The sequence below is a fragment of the Poecilia formosa genome, unplaced genomic scaffold, assembly GCF_000485575.1.
Source record: "Poecilia formosa unplaced genomic scaffold, Poecilia_formosa-5.1.2 Scaffold83, whole genome shotgun sequence".
NCBI lineage: Eukaryota > Metazoa > Chordata > Actinopteri > Cyprinodontiformes > Poeciliidae > Poecilia > Poecilia formosa.
Genome location: NW_006800022.1, coordinates 149,565 through 166,869, shown reverse-complemented (window position 1 = coordinate 166,869; position 17,305 = coordinate 149,565). Strand labels below are relative to the sequence as shown.

Below are 17,305 nucleotides of genomic sequence, written 5' to 3'. Positions count from 1 at the left end.
AACATGTGTATTTTATTTAGTTGTGTAATAATTTTACACAATAATAGTTACCCAACAATCCTGCACTGAACCCCATTGAAAACATCCTGGTTATTCCACCAAATATTGATTTCTGAATTGAGTTAAAGCATCAGTATTGTTGTTTCTAAATGAATATAAACTTGATTTCTTTGCCTTATTTGCATCTTTTTTGACCATTTCTCAGAGTCAAACTTCTTCTTTCTGTCTCCATTCCCTGCTTTGTGCATCATGACAATCCCACCCTGTAAGTTTATTGCATACGGTCCACTCTTACATCCATATGATCATTTATCTGATTTTCACATATGAGTCATTCAGCTTGACTTTCTTAAGATGGTACTTTTTTCCAGAAAGAACTTTTCTCCTGTTTCCTTTTTGTCACCAACTGTGACTTTCTAATTATATGTGCTTATTTCCGCCAGATCCGCAGCTAATTTAAGCCTTGTGACTTTTATCGCCTGTGCTGTTGCTACGAAACCCGCGGGGACGTCTCTGCAACTGTAACGCGGAGACGAAAGATATTGATTTCGGAGAAGCGAGCTGGGGTGTTGGCCTCATCCTGATTTAAAGAAAAAAAAAAAAAACAAGAGGGAGTAATGTGTTTGAGAGCAAACATGGAAACCTCTGCGGCCCTCCGTCGGCGTTTGAGTCCGTCTTTATTACCGAGATCACCTGCGGGGGAAGCGCTTCTCCTCTGGGGTGTTTTTCCAAACGCAAACCGAAGCGCTGCTCTTTACCCAGCAGACCTTCTGGGAGGAACATGAGACGACTTCATCGGACCGGCGCCTCATTACGGGCTTCCTCTGACAAACATACGCCTCCCCTCCTCTGCCAGACCGATTTCTTTATCCACACTTTCCTCACAACTTCCCCGTCCTGCCACACACACCTTTTGGATGTAATAAAACAGCAGATCAGAGTCATTGGCTGCTGACAGGGACTGACACTGAAACCTGCTGTTGTTGGAAGGCTGCCTGGGAGATGTTCATTACTCACAAAGCTTGTCGGTTTGGACAGGAGAGGAACAACGGTCTTATTAAGTGGAGACCTGGAGCAGCCGTAGGGGAAATACGCGCACGCACACACCTACACGCACGCTTTTTTCCGAGGGAGTTTTGACGCGACGCGTGAAGTTTGGGGCTGTCAGAGGGAAACGTTAAAGTTTTCCAGGCGGTGGCGGGATTGTGCTGAGCTAGGACTCTGACACGCCTGACAGACGCGCTGTCAGGAGGAATGCGACGGCCTCGTTTTCGCAGGAGCCCGCTAATATTGATTGGAGTTTTCTGATGTCTGGCTCATTGTGTAACACTCTCATACACACACACACACACACACACACACATATACGAGGAGAAAAACAGATTCAATATTCCCGACATGGCTGAACCTGAAGCCTTGTTTCCATAGTAACTCGGCTCTCCCGCTCTCTAAACATAGCCTCGCGCGGCTCTACCTCTGCTCAGATCATCAAGCGTAGCTGAAGAGGATGTAGATGCGTGGACATGGATAATGTTCCTGACTTGAGGCGATGAAATGATCTCTCAGCTGAGAGTATTTACAGATGAATAAAGGAAGACAAGAATAAAAAAAGAGAGAAAAAGAATAGAGCTATTTATTTCTCCCATCCATCATAAGAAGAATTGCAAAAGGTCCACATGTTGAGGACCAAGCAGGACACCTGGTTGTGTTTTTCTGCAGCACCGTTCCATCTCAATCCCCTCAATTCATCTCACCTGCTTTCACTTTTTCTTACCTTTATTGTGTTTTTTTTCTTTTTTACCAAGTTTGCAAAATCTTAAAATAGAAGCATCTCTAAACAACGTGCTCCACTTCAGCCTGGAGCGAAAGAGAAAAAGGGGGTCGTCATAAATCAAACCCAACGCGCTCGTGACGGTTCGGGGACAAGAGGGAAGTTGGCTGAATTTGCATTTGAAGCAAGTCGTCACCATTCTTTTTTCTTTTTTAACCTGTTAGATAAATCTCTTTCGGAGCATGTTCTGATGTAATGAGGGCTAGCGGAGACGGGAAGCGGAGGGGTGATGTCATCGGGAAGTGATTCATCCAGATATGTCAGAACGCCGGTGCCGTATTAAAGTACGATTTTGTTACTTTACAGTCAACCTTCAGCAGTTTGTTGGGATTTTATTTGAAAGATCAACACAAACTTGAGCTGGGCGGCTTTTGAAGATGTGATTTTAGGAAAATCTGGATATTTTTTTTGCACCACCCAAGGCCGCCATCTTGTTTTCCAGCTTCTATATATTTGGACCTTGAATTCAGGCCAATTCTACAATAAAATATTAGGTAGGCCCAGTAAAAGACTTTTAATAAAGACGAAATATTAAGAGAATAAAGTAGTAACTTTATGCGAACTCCAACATGAAAAATAAAAAATTACAAAGAGGAATGTTGAGCATCTTGTGAAGACTTTGTAAAGTTTTACAAATAGGCATCAGCATCAAATCATTATCAGTACTGGACTGAGAAATGATTGTCTATTTCAAACTGAGATGCTCAGATCAGATTCTCGCAATTTTAAGACTTTTTTCTGCTAATATTCTGACTATATTCTCGTAATTAAATAAAAATTCTCATAGGCCGGCCCCAATAATCCATCACAAAAGGAATGACTTGCATACAAGCCTCTTTTTTTATATATTTTCTGTCATTTGTAACTTATTTTTTAGAAAAGAAAAAGAGAGAAAAGAAAATTGGATCTGGTATGAAAAAAGTCGTAGGTTTTATTTTTAAACCATATCAATTCGCTCTAACAGAAAACAGTGCAAAAATTNGAAAACAGTGCAAAAATTGTGCAAAGGAAAATGAGACATAATTTTTAGAGGAATCCCGATCCAATGTCGATATCGGAAATCAGTGTAATATCAGCAAAAAAACAAGAATCTTATTTTATCGGCTTGGATGTAAATTCTCTGATAGAAACAACAATTCACACTATGAAATAACAAAAGTATAATTGGTATCTAACAATACAATACCGATACTGCAATATTGGTATCGTATTGGCAGTAAAAAAGTTGTAAATTTTAATAATGAACTCGTATTTAACCCCTTGAATCTAATTCACCTGAATAAACAATAAATCAAAGCTTTTCATTGGTCTGTCATAAAATCCTAATAAAATAGACTGAAGTTTGTAAAAAGTGAAAAAGCTCAAGGGGATTTTTCTTCACACATCCTCAACCAGTTACTGTAAATCAAAATAATTTCCAACCGAAACCTACTTTAATCAACTGTGAAGGCGTTTTATTTCCTGATGAAGAACCTGCTGATGTCTGACGCAACCTTGGAGGCAGCGGCGCTCTTCTTCATCTGGCTGCGTTCTCTGGCTTGCTGAGCCGTCCGCTGTGGAGAGAGAGAGAGAGAAAAAAGAAGCAGCATGATGTAAGAGTTTAAACCTGCAGTCGGGATGGGGGGGATCAATATTTCGGGCATGTTTAGATTGAAGTGTCTGCAGCGCTGGCATGAACAGCGGAGAAGATCCCCTTATCAGGAGGCCCAGTGCTCCACATCAGTTCATGGTCGTCTACATGCGAGGCTCTCTCCTTCCAATCTGACACCCACTCTGACTAAAACGCTTCCTGGCGTGAAAGCGGAGCGCATTTCGGGCAACAATGCAAGCCGTGTTTTTATTTTGAAACCAGTCGAGTCGCCTCTCTTCGAGAGAAGTACATTTTCTGCGATTATGGAAAATTGAGTGAAGGGAAAATGCGAGGCAGCCCCGCTTCAACAAGTGCTATCCATCAATGTGTCATGCGGCCACATCATGTGACGTTATTATAGGGAGTATATAGCTTTGAGGGGGGATAATGTGACTTTTGATCAATGTGTTTGACCACGGATTGCATTACTGACACCGTATGTGATCCTCAACATGAGCGATGAGAGCGTCTTCTGAGGGGAGCTTTATCCACTGAGAGCCTTAAATGTCAAACAAATTGCTTTTGCCCCTTAAGGCCCTCTGGCTTTAAAAGCCACTGCTGATGCGTCGTGTGAACGTACGGCTTTGTGGCAGGCGGTGCAGAGCGTCTGCAGGTTGTCCATGGAGCACTGTCCTCCTCCTCTGTACACCGGCCGGATGTGGTCCACCTGCCAAAAGTCTCCCTCCACCGGCGCGCGGATCATCTCGTTGAGCTGCGGACACAACCAGAAGGCCACGGTGTGAGCGCAATGCCACATTTTTCTTCATCCATTTGCACTGTTTTTTTTAACCTGCTTCATCAAGATTTTGTGAGAAAGATCAACATAAAGTGGTGCAGAATTTTCAATAATTTCATTAAACTCCGATCCGGAACCGCACAGCATTCTGGGGGATGTATGCTTGAGCAGCAGCTGATATTTATATCTATAAATATCACTATCTGTCCTGATGTTGAATAAAATTCTACATAATTCTATGCTTTGTACTCTGATTCAAAAAAACTAATCAATAATTATTGATATCGACCAAAAAGAAAACCTTAATACGATTTTCAGCCCTACTGGTGAAGAAGCAGAAAAACAGTGCACAGTTTGTAAAATTTATAAAAATAAAAGTCGAAAAGTGAGACATAAATTTGAACATCAGCAAATCTTAATATTCAGACTCGAAATGGATTTTGGACTGAACTTTGACTAGGCCATCAGAGCACATTAATATGCATTACTATGCATTCTAACCATTTTAAAGTTATTGCTAGCATCTTTTTACATTACAACTCCACCACTGACTGCTGTGTTCCTTGGTCTTCATGATGCTGTTTTTCTCTCCAAAAATGCATAATTTCCCTTCTACTTTACAACTTTACTTTGTGTTGGTTTATCATAGAAAATCCCCCAAAATGGGAGAAAAAAAATCTAATGTGTGCATACGCTTTCAAGCTACTGTTCACAAATGACTCAACAAATCTCTGCACTGCAGAGATGCTTGTTTGTGGAACGTTTCTCAATGCAATAAGACAGAAAAGAACAGATAACAAGAGAAAATTGCAGAAAAACTTCTCCTTATTAGCGCTTCAAAGGTTGACATAAATGCAAGGATGTGAGACCGGCTCCTTAAAACAATATCTCCGCTGAATCACTGAGAGTTAACTTCAAACCCGGCATTATCCATCATCATCGGATGCCCCAGGTACAGCCATATAAATCACCTGAGTGACCTATATAATGGGCAGCTTTAGGGAACCTTCATCATGGAGAACTCGCAAGTCCATCTGATGAAGTAGGCAGAAATTAGGTTAAAAATACCGCCGGGAATTCTGCGCTGTGGTAAGATACATAACTCCTTAAATTACTTAACTTTCTCCCTTCTTTTTAACTTTTCAAGTTAGCAAGATAGTGGTCTAAAACACAAAAGAAAAACTTACTTAATCATTTAGCTCGGGAGACGTTTACAAACTCTGGAGATGTGCTATTTTCACATCTTCCATTACAGATGCAAATTTAATCCCAGGGAGGAAACACCTTTCTGCTCCCTCGTGGGGCATAAAGCAGAAAGAAACAGACGCACATGAGCTCAAGCCAGTTGAGAATGGCTAATTAAGGTGAAGAGCAGGAAAAAAAGCAACGCAAGATTATTTTTTTACACACTTTGAGGAAACTTTGTCGTGAAGAAGTGGGGTAGCTTTCAGCTACCTTTTGCAATCTAGTGGCATTTATAGCAGATAGTGTGTTTATGTGGGCCAAACTGGTCCGCTTCAATCTTCTGGAAACATCCAGAGGAATTAAATCTCAAGGCCACCAAAGGGCTAGCATTGGTAGCACAGCTGCAATTATTTCACTGCCAAGTTTACTAGTGTTTCTGCTGCTGCATCCAAACTATTTCCTCATGAATAAATCGCTAGAAAAAACCCCAAAAGCATCACAAAACACAACAAGTCTAACATGACTTAGAAATATCAGATTTATTCATTCAGATGTTGAAGTGTTAGGTTGTTTAGTTCACTTGCTGCCCAGAATATGTTGATTTTTAGGATAGAAAACATAGAAGAAATAAAAACAAGTAAAGAAACAAACGATGATGACGGAGAACCAGAGGAAAAGAGGCGTTTTGAGCAGCAAAAATCTATTTTCCCGCTTTGAGAAGTACTCTGCCGACATTAAGGCAGCGAGGTGGAATTGATCCCAGCAGATTTAAAGAATAGGCCTTTTCAGACGGGCAGAGTTCACCTCACACACACGCACCCACGCACACACACACACGTTTTAGTCAATTAAACCTGCTATCTTGCCAACAACGTGCACCTTCCTGCACCCGACCCTGCTGTTGCACACTTTCAAATACGCCAAGACTTAGCTCAAATGCACCTGAAGGCTTTAACATATCCTGAAAACACACTCTCAGAGTAGAAAAAAAAAGAAAGAGTGACCCCAAAGACATGCATACACATGTACACACACCTGGGAACAAACACACACACCAGAACCCCTAGTATGAACCAAAGAATGAGCCTATAATCTCAAGGCTTCTCCACCACTGCGGCGTCTTATCATGTGGCCGAGTTTGTTTCCTCTAAAGCTCAGAGCATCGATCGGCGCTGATGCTGATGCCGGCGGCACTGGGAAGATGTGGGGTATCTATCTGTGTGTGTGTGTGTGTGTGTGTGCGTGTGTGTGTGTGGTGGGGGGCTGGCTTTGCAGGATAACAGCCAACCAAATCAAACAGGCTTACTGGTCGGGGCCTGGCACTAGGAGAAAAAAAAATAAATCAATGTGCCCAGCAATCCATTTACTGGGAGCTGGCCCCTCGGAGTGCAGCTCAACCTGCACTATTGTGTGTTTGTGTGCGTATCTGCGTAGGTGGGACGGATGGACAGAAAGGGAGGCGAATTCAGTTTCTGAACTCACACAAACACCAATAAAATAAAAATTTTAAAAAAGCCTCCCCCCCCTTTTTTTTTATAAGAAAATAAATATAGCTCACATTTAAAGTCTCCTGTTAGGCATAAAGATGTTTGAGAAAAACCTTTTCTTAAATGTTAAATACAGTAAAATTTTTGCTTAGCATTTATCACTGAAAAATAAGATGGTATAATTAACCTGCTCAAGTATAGATTCGATTTTTATTAACAGTTATCACATTTTAGCAAATCAAATACTTTACTGCTTAACAATTTGCAGGTAGGATTGATAATTATGGAGCTACAACACCTAAACCCCCCCCAACATGATTTAGCTTGACACTGCTAGCATGCTAACATGCTAACACACTCAAGCGAGACTAAATATGTATGTGAACTTTTCTCCCTCCTTTATAACAGACGGTTCTTAGGAAAACCAGGCTTGTATCACTGTTTGTTAAATGTACAGTTAGTGAATTGTCGAACAATTCACAGCAGAAAACAAAACGAACCCAATGACATATTTCTGTCCAGCTAGCATGCTAACATGCTAAAGGAAGATTATTTTTTTGAAATCATGTTTTAAATACTATCAAAACAGTTCAAATGTTTCTAAATAAATAAAATTTTCAAAGAATGTCATAAAAGTGTTACTACCTCTTGCTATTAGGCTAGCTTGTACATAAAAATGCACTGCAGGACTTACCTTTTGTCTGCATTAATAACATCATGGCAGGTAGGTAGCAGCCATTTAAAAAAAATGTTTTATTCCTTGTTGAACTTAAAAACCGTACCTACTTTTCTATAAATCCTTTTTGAACACATTTGTCCACAAAGGCTCCAAATTTCAAATGTAATAAAGCTAAAATACGTCCTAAGCATTGCTAAAGCAGCGCTAAGCTAACATGCTACCCAGAACAAAAGTAAACTGTGTTTTCTTTAATGAACAGAAACAGGTTTCGTAAGATGAAATATTTTTGTTGAATGTTTCAGCTTACTGACCTGTTTAAGTGGCAGCTGGGCCAGCCATGTGTTCTCCAGTATCTCCTTCCGCTTGGAGGCTGGTGCATCACGGACCTTCAGGAACAGCTCATGAGCTTTGAGGCCACAGTGTTGACAAATGCCTTGCTCTGCCTCCAGGACGCAGGAACGCATGAACGTCTGGCTGGACCGCAACTGGAATTCCTCCTGGCATCTGGAAGGAAAACATCACCGAAATGTCTGGACTGGAACTCTAGCATTGCTGTAGCTGTGATCGTGCAGGAGAAACCAAATCGAAACACGTCATTGATCTGTTTTCACTGTAATTTCTGTAAACGTTGGTAATCTTGTACCTGTGGCTGCAGAATCGAGTATCCCAAGCTCCACCTGTGGTAGGACAGGCCTGCTGGCAGGAGAGGCACAGAGGGACACCCTGACTGTCCACAGCCTGCAGGTAGCTGGGCTCTGAAGATGGCTGCTCATCTTCTGCTTTGCAAGACTGCTGATCCAGTCTGCAGAGTTCAAGGAGAAGAAAGATCTATTTCAAAACAGAGCTTTATTACATAAAGATTAGAAAATCACCAAGAAACCGGCTTTTACACCAGACTCAGCAGCACTCTTCAGTGTAGAAGCTATTAGTGTGGGCAGAAGATTCAATGTTAGCAAATTTCCAGTACCAGAAATTTAAAACAAAACTAGATTTTAACAAAGATATGTTCACTCTGCTTATTCAAGCTGCATAGATTAAAGAAGGGATGACAATAATTTTGGTATGATTGAGAAAATTGTTGTTTTTTATATACATATCTATATAAGTTGAAATAATTGTTTTGTTATTTATAGGTCCTAAAGATAAATTGAAATTAGATAAAATTGATATTGACACGTCAGATTACTTCTATTTTAAATTATGTAAATAATTTACATAATTATTTATACACTGAAGCATCTAAATGTGAGATAATGGAGAAGTAACCAAACTATTAAACACATCAGAAAACATATGGAATGCTCTTACTGAAAAAAGCAAAACAGTGTGTGCAATCTAATCTTTTTATTAAGATGACTGCTGCAGCAGCACACAAAGTGAAGCCACCTTACACCAGTCTTCTAAATTCCTGCTTTTTCAGCATCAGTAGAGCAGTGAAAACAATTCAATACACATTTTCATCCAATACAAATGAAATCAAAGCATTTCTGCAAACACAGACTTGGGGTGGCATATAGCTGCAGTCTGTGAAATACCTTCAGACTGTTTATATTCATGAAGCTGATGTATCATCAGCAACAATCCGAGTGTGTGTGTGTGTGTGTGTGTGTGTGTGTGTGTGTGTGTGTATGCGTGTGTGTGTGCATGCTTGTCCTTTTGGCAGGGGACAGCAAATCTGGGTATTTGCCATGTTTTCCCAGCAGGGTGCTAGAGCCACATTGGAGCGGACAGATGGACTGAATTCTCTTTCCCCGTGGTTTACAATTCAGATAGACAGAGACGGGAACAAAGAGCCAGAAAGACACAGCACTACAGAGGGAAATGCAATCATTGAAATAGAGAAGAAAACCTTCTAAAAAAAGGAACCTTGCTGCTTCAAAGTTGTGAAGATACCAAAAAATTGGAAGCACCAAGAGACGAACCCAGTGCCAGTACAGTAAAGTGGATGAAAGGGATACAGAAATAGACTATTTACTGGTGTCCCCAATCTGAAGCCGGTCAAGAAAACCTTGGAAAACTTCAATTTTAACTGAAAGGGGCAACAAAACCCGAATTTTTAGCAATGTGTTTTATATTTAGCTTAATTTAAATTCAGGCCTGTACGTGGAGAATGTGCGCCGCAGAGCAGCATGGGGCAACTCTCTGTAAATTCATTCTTTAAACCTCGGAAATCACACAACATGCCTTCAGCAAATGGCGCACAGCATGCTAATGTTTACCACCTCAGCTCGTCTCTGATGCTCTATAGCAAAAGGAAACCAGAGAGAGTAGGGCAGGTCCAGCTGTCAATGAAAAGGCATTTTAATTTATTTGTTGCTTCCTGTGGACACACCGGTGATGCAGAGTTGAAATAATTAAGAGAAAATTACAGGTTTTATTCACCGGAATTAATGAACAAATGTATGAGAAATGTAAACAAATTATGTTAATAAAACTGAATAAATGAATAAGTACTGAATAACAGTACAGTAGGCTAATATTTCACCTAATAATAAGGCTTTAGATTGGGATCTGGCAGCCACAACGAGACTGATGCAAATTCTGCTGGAGAAGGAGATTTAGTGCTACTGCAGGCAGGAGAACGCTGTCAAAAACAGGCAGAACTTCTCTTTCCACAAACAAGTGAGACTCAAACTTAGACGAGTCTCACTTGAGCTGCAATATATATATTGTGGATTTTTCTGCAGTCTCACTTAGACGAAAAAAAAAATCAAAGTATTTTACCTCTGTATTGCATTTTTTTCTGAAAAACATAAACTTGCTGTGAATTACTTTCTCTCATTTGTTAAATGTAACAGGTTTTTTTTCTGAATTTTTGAAGGCAACATGCATTATCTCTCTACGGTTTATCCGTTTAAAGCCTGAGAAGAATATTCAGATTTTTAAAACCTGGACTGTTAAACATGAACATTTTTCTCAGCTACAATAACAGAAACAATAGAGATTATTTTCCCTGACTTTTGCATCTTTTACAAAGAATGTGTACGAAAGCAAAGAACCAAAACCAGCAGCATAACGTGATTTGAAATGCTCTCATTTCAACACCGTCACTTCCTTCATCGACACAGTGATGCTAGCTTTAGCCCTGCATTTTCACACTCTTGAGCTTTGTTGACGAAGTTAAAGCTGTATGTTGAGCTAAAGCACTAATCCTAAATAGCGCCCCTCAGGCACACCATGAACTTTCTCTGTGTGGAGCAGCAGTTGTTGTGAATGCTGTGTATTTGTGTGAGAGATGGAGTATTTGCTTTAGGTTTCCATAGAAATATTGCCTCCTGGGGTGAGCTGGTTGCTGCATCTAAATGGGTGGATTGTATTATGGGCTATATTTACTGTACTAACACACTCGGCAGGCCTTTGCGCCTCTGCCACGCGGATCTCCATGGAGACGACTGAGGGGGAGAAAAGGAAAACAGTCTGAATCCTGAAGTGGAAACCATATAAGACAATCCACCTTTATGTGCAAACCATAATAAAGATCAGATATATTAGCCGATCAACTTATAACACGTCATCCCTGCAAGTGCTGAATAAATCTTGTCAAAATTATGGAAGATGCTGTTTAAGATTTTAAGGAGCCTTATCCCACGCAAAATATCCACCCACATTTAACCAACCTCGCTGCAGCAGGCGGTGTTTGTGGATTGCCAGATCTCCTCTTTGTGAAGAAGTTTTCCTTGGTGACCACACGGACGCCGCCTCCTTCTTCCCGGGCTTTGCTGAGGGAAGCCTTGGCCACCTCCTCTCTGCTCAGATACCTGGAAATAGTGGATTTGCAGGTGTTACATAACTATGGCGGCTTATTAGGGCCAAAGTAGATACCAAAATAAGGTGTAGTAGTAAATTTCAGCCAACAAACCCTAGAAAAGGCTTAGAAATTTCTGAGCGAGAAATTATTAAAGATTGCAAGAAAACAACTCAGAAATGTTGATATTAATCTTAGATATTTTCTAGCAAAGATGTGGTAATTTCTGTGCACTAAATGTTGTAAATCTGCAAGATTCTTTTCTTTTGTTTAATTTTGAGAATTTGGAAATTTCTGAGATCTAAAAGTCAACTTTTGAAACTTGGAAAAATGTTCCAAAATTTCGACTTCACACGCTCAAAAAATTTCCAAATATTTTCTAGAAAATATCTGAGGTTAAACTCAAAATTTCTGCCTCTTTTTCTAGCAAATTCAAAATTTTTGGAGCTCAAAAATTTCCAAATAGAAAAAAAAGTGGAAATTTCTGAGTTTCAAAACTTGAAAATTTGCAATTAATTTCATATATTTAATTTAATAAAAAAAAAAAAACAAAACAAAAAAAATCTTAGAAATTTTCTGAGCTCATAAAGTCTGACTTTTAGAGTCAAATATTTCTGAGATTAATCTCAAAATTCTTGAGTTTTTTTCTCACAAATATTTTACTTTGGGGGGGAGAAATTTCCATCTTTTTTCTAGAAATGGTCTGAGATTAATCTAAAAATTTCTACATTTTTTCTCATAAATATATATTTTCTACCTACAATGTCCCTGTACATAACAGGTTGATGATGACAGCTGTTTCAGAAGCATTGGGGAGTAGTTGCAGTGAAATGAACACCTAAACCGTCTCTGGCCAGCAATAGCTCTAGTTACATATGATTGGACATTTTAGTCATCCTCTCTGGTCTGCAATAATTTAGCAACAAACGCCACATAAGAGGTAAAACTCAAAATCATTACCTCAGAGGGACCAAACTGTGCTTAAATGCTCAGATTTTCCCTTCTATTTCTTATTTCCTATTCCATCTGAGCACATATATTCTGTTTGTCTTCTTCCCTTGCGAATCCCATTACTATTGCTGCTGCTGAAATCTAATTTCCCCACAGGAATCGTCAATCATCTAATCTAATCCCTCTCTCCCTACACGGGTTCTCATGGCCCCTGTAATACAGATGCCAGGCATGAAAGCTGAAATTGCCCACAACTTTACACGCCAATCTGGCAGAATTAAAATGACCCCGGCGTGTCAGAGTTGAGACAAAATACCGCGGCAGAAAAAAGGCGCAGAGATGTTTGCTCTGGACGGGAGAAAATTGTAGTGGTCTTGAGAGAAAAGTGACCAATCAAAAATATCCAGAACAAACATTAGGGGTCTCCACAGAGGGATGATACAACCCCTCGAACGGTCTCCACAGAGCAATTATCCGTCCTCTCTTCTATGAGCTCTGCAGAAGCTCAGCGGCGCGCTATTTCTGCTCCTTCTGCAGGCAAGTACAAATACAATGACAAAATACTCTTTTGTTTCACCACCTACGTACTAAAACTGTTGTGTCAAAGCCTTTGTCTGGCCACAACATGTTGACACTTTGAAAAGAAAAACTACCTACTTCTCTCTAAATATTATAAAAATGCATTTACTAAGATATCAATCTTAGAAGATGGTATGTCTTTTTGTAGTAACATATTTGTTAGGTTAATATCAGCTATATTCCACCAGAACTGATTAATTTCTCATTTGGTTATCAATATTATTCCTACTATTATATATATATATATATATATATATATATATATATATATATATATATATATATATATATATATATATATATATATATATATATATAATTTGACAATTTCTATGGCTTTATGTTTGTTGTTCTGTTTATAACCTCTGAAACAAACTTTATGTTATGCTTAGCTATAGAGAAAAAGGGCTCTATAAATCAAAATTGGTGAATTTTAAAGTCCGATTTAATTTTGCAGGTGTTTATTCTATATTTTTACACACATCAGTGTACAAACATACCAGTAAATAAATACCACATATGTTTTAACTGTAATTAATCACTGTTATAGTGCTTTTCATGATAAAATCATCAGTCACCAGTTATGAAACCAGAAATAAACATTACATTAAATATGTTGATCAATATTTCACTTACTACTAATCAAATGCTACTCTAAAGTTTTCTGGTTTTCTGGAGGTTAATGCCAGATTTATGGCAGATAGAAGCTGAATGCTGCTTCTCCATGTTTGGTTCTGGTTTTGTGGATGCATAGCAGAACCAGAACCATGTTATGTTATTTTAGCAAAAGCAGGAACATGTGCTACTTTTCTGTTTAAAAAAAAAAAAATCACAATCACACCCAGTATACATCATCAGGGTTTCTCCCAGTGTTTCATAAGCCTGGCGGGTCACCAGGCTTTACTTGTGCCCCTCCAGGCTTAGCATTGCTTATTTATTTAAATCTTTTTTAAATGTTTGCATTTTTTAAGCATTTATAGTTGGTGTTCAGGTGTAAATCTTCCAGCCTTTCAATCATAATTATCAAATGATATTTGACATTTTTTAACTCAAAAACACAACGAACTGCTGGATGAACGACTGCCCTAGCGCCCAACCACCGGGCTATCTCTTATTGTGAGACTTTCATACTGGTTTATGCTAAGTGGGAGGCAAATAGGTAATAGAAACTCTTTACAAATACAAACTGCTGCATCCTAGATGCACAAATAAGCGTTATCATAGGTCCTTCTTCCCTATTAGACTGTATAACCAGTGCTGATTATACCAAACTCAATATGTCTTTACATCCCTGCTGTTATTTGCATAATTCTTCCTGTGTTGTTGTTTTTATGCACAAATACACGTGCACATAATAACCAAATCTATCGTACATACTATTCTTAGCTTCTGTACATCTGAATGTCCCAACTGAGAGACAATAAAGGTTATTTCTATTGAAAACTCATAGCAGTTAAGTGTTAAAAAAAACAAAAGGAGAAAGGAGAAAATAACTGGTCATGTTTCAGCATTAACTGTGTTGTATCAAGCAGAGAAAAATGGATTTATCTGTGAGATAACAAGCCAGAGAAGACAAAAATTCAAATTAAAAAGACGAGGCTAAGAGGCATCTACAGGGTGGTGTGACCATTTTACAGACAATCAACTCTGGTGATGAAGATGTTCACTAATTGCGGAGCAGATCAATAATTAATGTATCTTCCAAGCATTTGTTCTGACACTTGTGTCAATTCTTGGATTTGCTTTGATTAAACTTTACAGCAGCCAGACTCGTAGTGGCCCTGAAACGGGTGTAACAAAAATCGATGAACAGAATGCCTCTCCGAGAAAACACAGAAAAATATTAATTTAATAATGCCTTAATACGAAAACAAATTTTCAGCCGCAGATGAGATAAATATACTGAGACCGAATGAGTTACTTGCTTTTTCATGTTAATTGGAAGGTGTTGCCACTGTACAACTCTTTCTTTATTTTTTTCTAACTTGGCCCTGCAGGCTTGGCAGCAACATTTATATGCATTTACACCAACTCCATCTGGCCAGAACGCTTCTTTGGGAACGATACGGAAAAGAAGAAGAAGAAGGAGAAGAAAAAAACACAGCGAAGATGGATGGCAGCAGGCGGAAAGTGGAGGAGAGACACATCAAAGTGGAGAAGTTTCTCTGGAAGCTGTAGGGAGATGAGGAAAAAGGTAAAGCCTTCATCAAACACAAGAGCTTCCTTTGCTTCAAACGGTCCCAGCACAGAGGCGGGATGAAACGAGATACCATATACTAAACTGGAGTCCAACTGCGCTGCTGGGAGAGCGTGGATGTGTGAGCATATTTGCATTTTTTAATACAGCCAGGAGCCAGGACAGTAATTCTGTATACTGATGTGACTTCTGCCCCTTTCTGGTGAATTATACTTCCTGTTATGATTCATACCAGTGAGAAGAGAAAATGCTCTCTAATTTGGTAACTTCCAATTATATTCTATGGAGCTGCAGAGTTTCTGCTACTATTTGATTGGGTTTGAGCTTATTTATTACATTGTTTTAATGTTTATAAAAATCAATCATGTCTTCATTTATCAAAACTGATCTGATCTGATCATAATTTGACTCAACTTTTAACATTTCTGTTCCCTGAGAAATCCTTAAATCTCCTTGGCAACCATTCAGCTGTACAAAACACAAGCAATGCCTTTGAGACATTTCTCAGCTCCTTCAGACTAGCCAGCAGCAATTAGCAAACACCTGGGGGAACTGCTGACCTTGTTGCAGGAGCCACTTCTCGGTAAAACAATTATTAAAAACGTTGTTAAAGCTTTAATAGAGGAGCGACGTTGTGATGAGGACTTTTTAAAGAGACAGTGACCCAATTACAAAACGCTAAAGTAGGAAGTAAAATTTCTTTTAAGTAATATTTGATATTTATAGTATCTTTATAATAACTGAAGTTATAGTCATAAAACTGACCTTTTGAAAACTAGCTACAGACACTTTTACACAAGTTTGTTTAACAAAAAGAGCCACTAAAAAACAGATAGCTGTAGGCAACATGAGCACCACAGTAAATGCATATATGTTTCCCAAAAAGATCTAGTAATATACCCAATATTTTCTTCTACAGTTTTGACACCTAAAGTGAATATAAAGGCTTGAAAACCAAACAAAGCAGCTAGGCCTGTCACAATAACAAATTTATTGCGATAAATGATAATATTGTTGTTTTGAGACCATTTTCAAGTAATACAATAACAATAATATCATAATAATGCAAGAACACATTCTCAAAGGTCAATAAACTTTAAATGCTAATCAACATTTAAAACTGGAACTGGAAGACATTTTAAAAATCCAAAATAAATAAGGAAAACAACAGAAACAACAAATAAAATCTCTTTAAACCAAATTATCTTTCAAAGAACGGATAGTTGAGACCAAAGCATCAGACTGGCAACTTTTGTCATCTAGGTTTTGGTAAAAAAAAAAAAAAAAAAAAAAAAAAAAAAAAAAGAAATCAAGCAATGAAAACTATTGAGTTTCTTTTAATTTATCATGCGATGAGCTGATTTATTGTTTATTATGACAGGCTTGGAAGCAGCACAGCCAAAACCCAGCAGTCAACCGCATCATTTGGAGGCGACGTTCCACTGATGGCCGGTTGACGCTCAGCTGCAGGCACGCCGCTGCAGGGTCATGGCGGCAGTGGGAGGCTGACAGAGCGTCAGGCTATGTCCAGGCGGTTCTGCAGGACCCGGCTCAGCTGTGTGAAATCAAACTAACAAGCTGCTGCTTCGGTGTGGCCCAGCTGAAGCTGCCTGATTGATTGCTGCTTTCACAGTACGCACGTTCTGCAGCCTTATTTTCGGCGGCACACGGGAGATATTCTCAGTCGGTTTTTTGATGTGAAGGAAACAAAGAGTTTCTAATTCACACTGGACATGTGCAGACCAATTATCCTTAATATTAAAACACCTGAGAGGTGAACTGACTGCATATTAACAATCTAATTAAGCGCGTTGGAAAACCACGGATTCATGTTTCTACCCAGGTACACAGAACCAATTTAATACTCTGGAAAGATTGTAATGTTATACCAGCAAAGCTCCTTTCGTTATTAGAAGCAGCTGGAAATCTATGGAGGTCTAATAATGCCACAATTCAATAAACAAATAGATAGTTAAATGGTCAACTAAGTGTTTTATTGTTAATTAATTACAAAAAAACTCAGTTTTTATATAATAAAAACAATTCTGTTTCTAAAAATCTTACATAATCATCTCATTATTTAATTATTTCATGGTCTATACATCCATAAAAAATGGGCGGGGCTTATAGGGGAAAAAATTTCAATATAATATGACTAAATTTGACTATTTATATAAGAAAACCAATCAGATGTTGCAGATATTTAATGAGCCACTGTAACAGCTTAAGCAAACTTGGAAAGCTGCAACACAGGAATTATGAAAAGATTAAAAAAGCTAAGAAAT

General features: G+C 38.7%; 1 protein-coding gene across 5 annotated transcripts in view; it reads right to left on the bottom strand.

Annotated features, from left to right (window-relative positions):
* The window catches only part of zranb3 (zinc finger, RAN-binding domain containing 3), a 99,726-nt gene that overhangs the window by 11,364 nt on the left and 71,057 nt on the right, over positions 1-17,305 (bottom strand). For 3 of the 5 annotated variants that reach the window (XM_016673831.1, XM_007557051.2, XM_007557050.2), the window contains exons 18-22: positions 11,166-11,306; positions 8,192-8,350; positions 7,860-8,052; positions 4,042-4,173; positions 2,740-3,384 (exon numbers count right to left, since the gene is read on the bottom strand). In XM_016673831.1, coding sequence (XP_016529317.1) covers positions 3,286-3,384; positions 4,042-4,173; positions 7,860-8,052; positions 8,192-8,350; positions 11,166-11,306 — 724 coding nt within the window. In that variant the 3' untranslated portion in view covers positions 2,740-3,285. Of the gene's footprint in view, positions 1-1,365; positions 1,567-2,739; positions 3,385-4,041; positions 4,174-7,859; positions 8,053-8,191; positions 8,351-11,165; positions 11,307-17,305 lie in introns of those variants that run through there. The other 2 variants (XM_016673830.1, XM_016673829.1) reach the window with 2 other exon arrangements.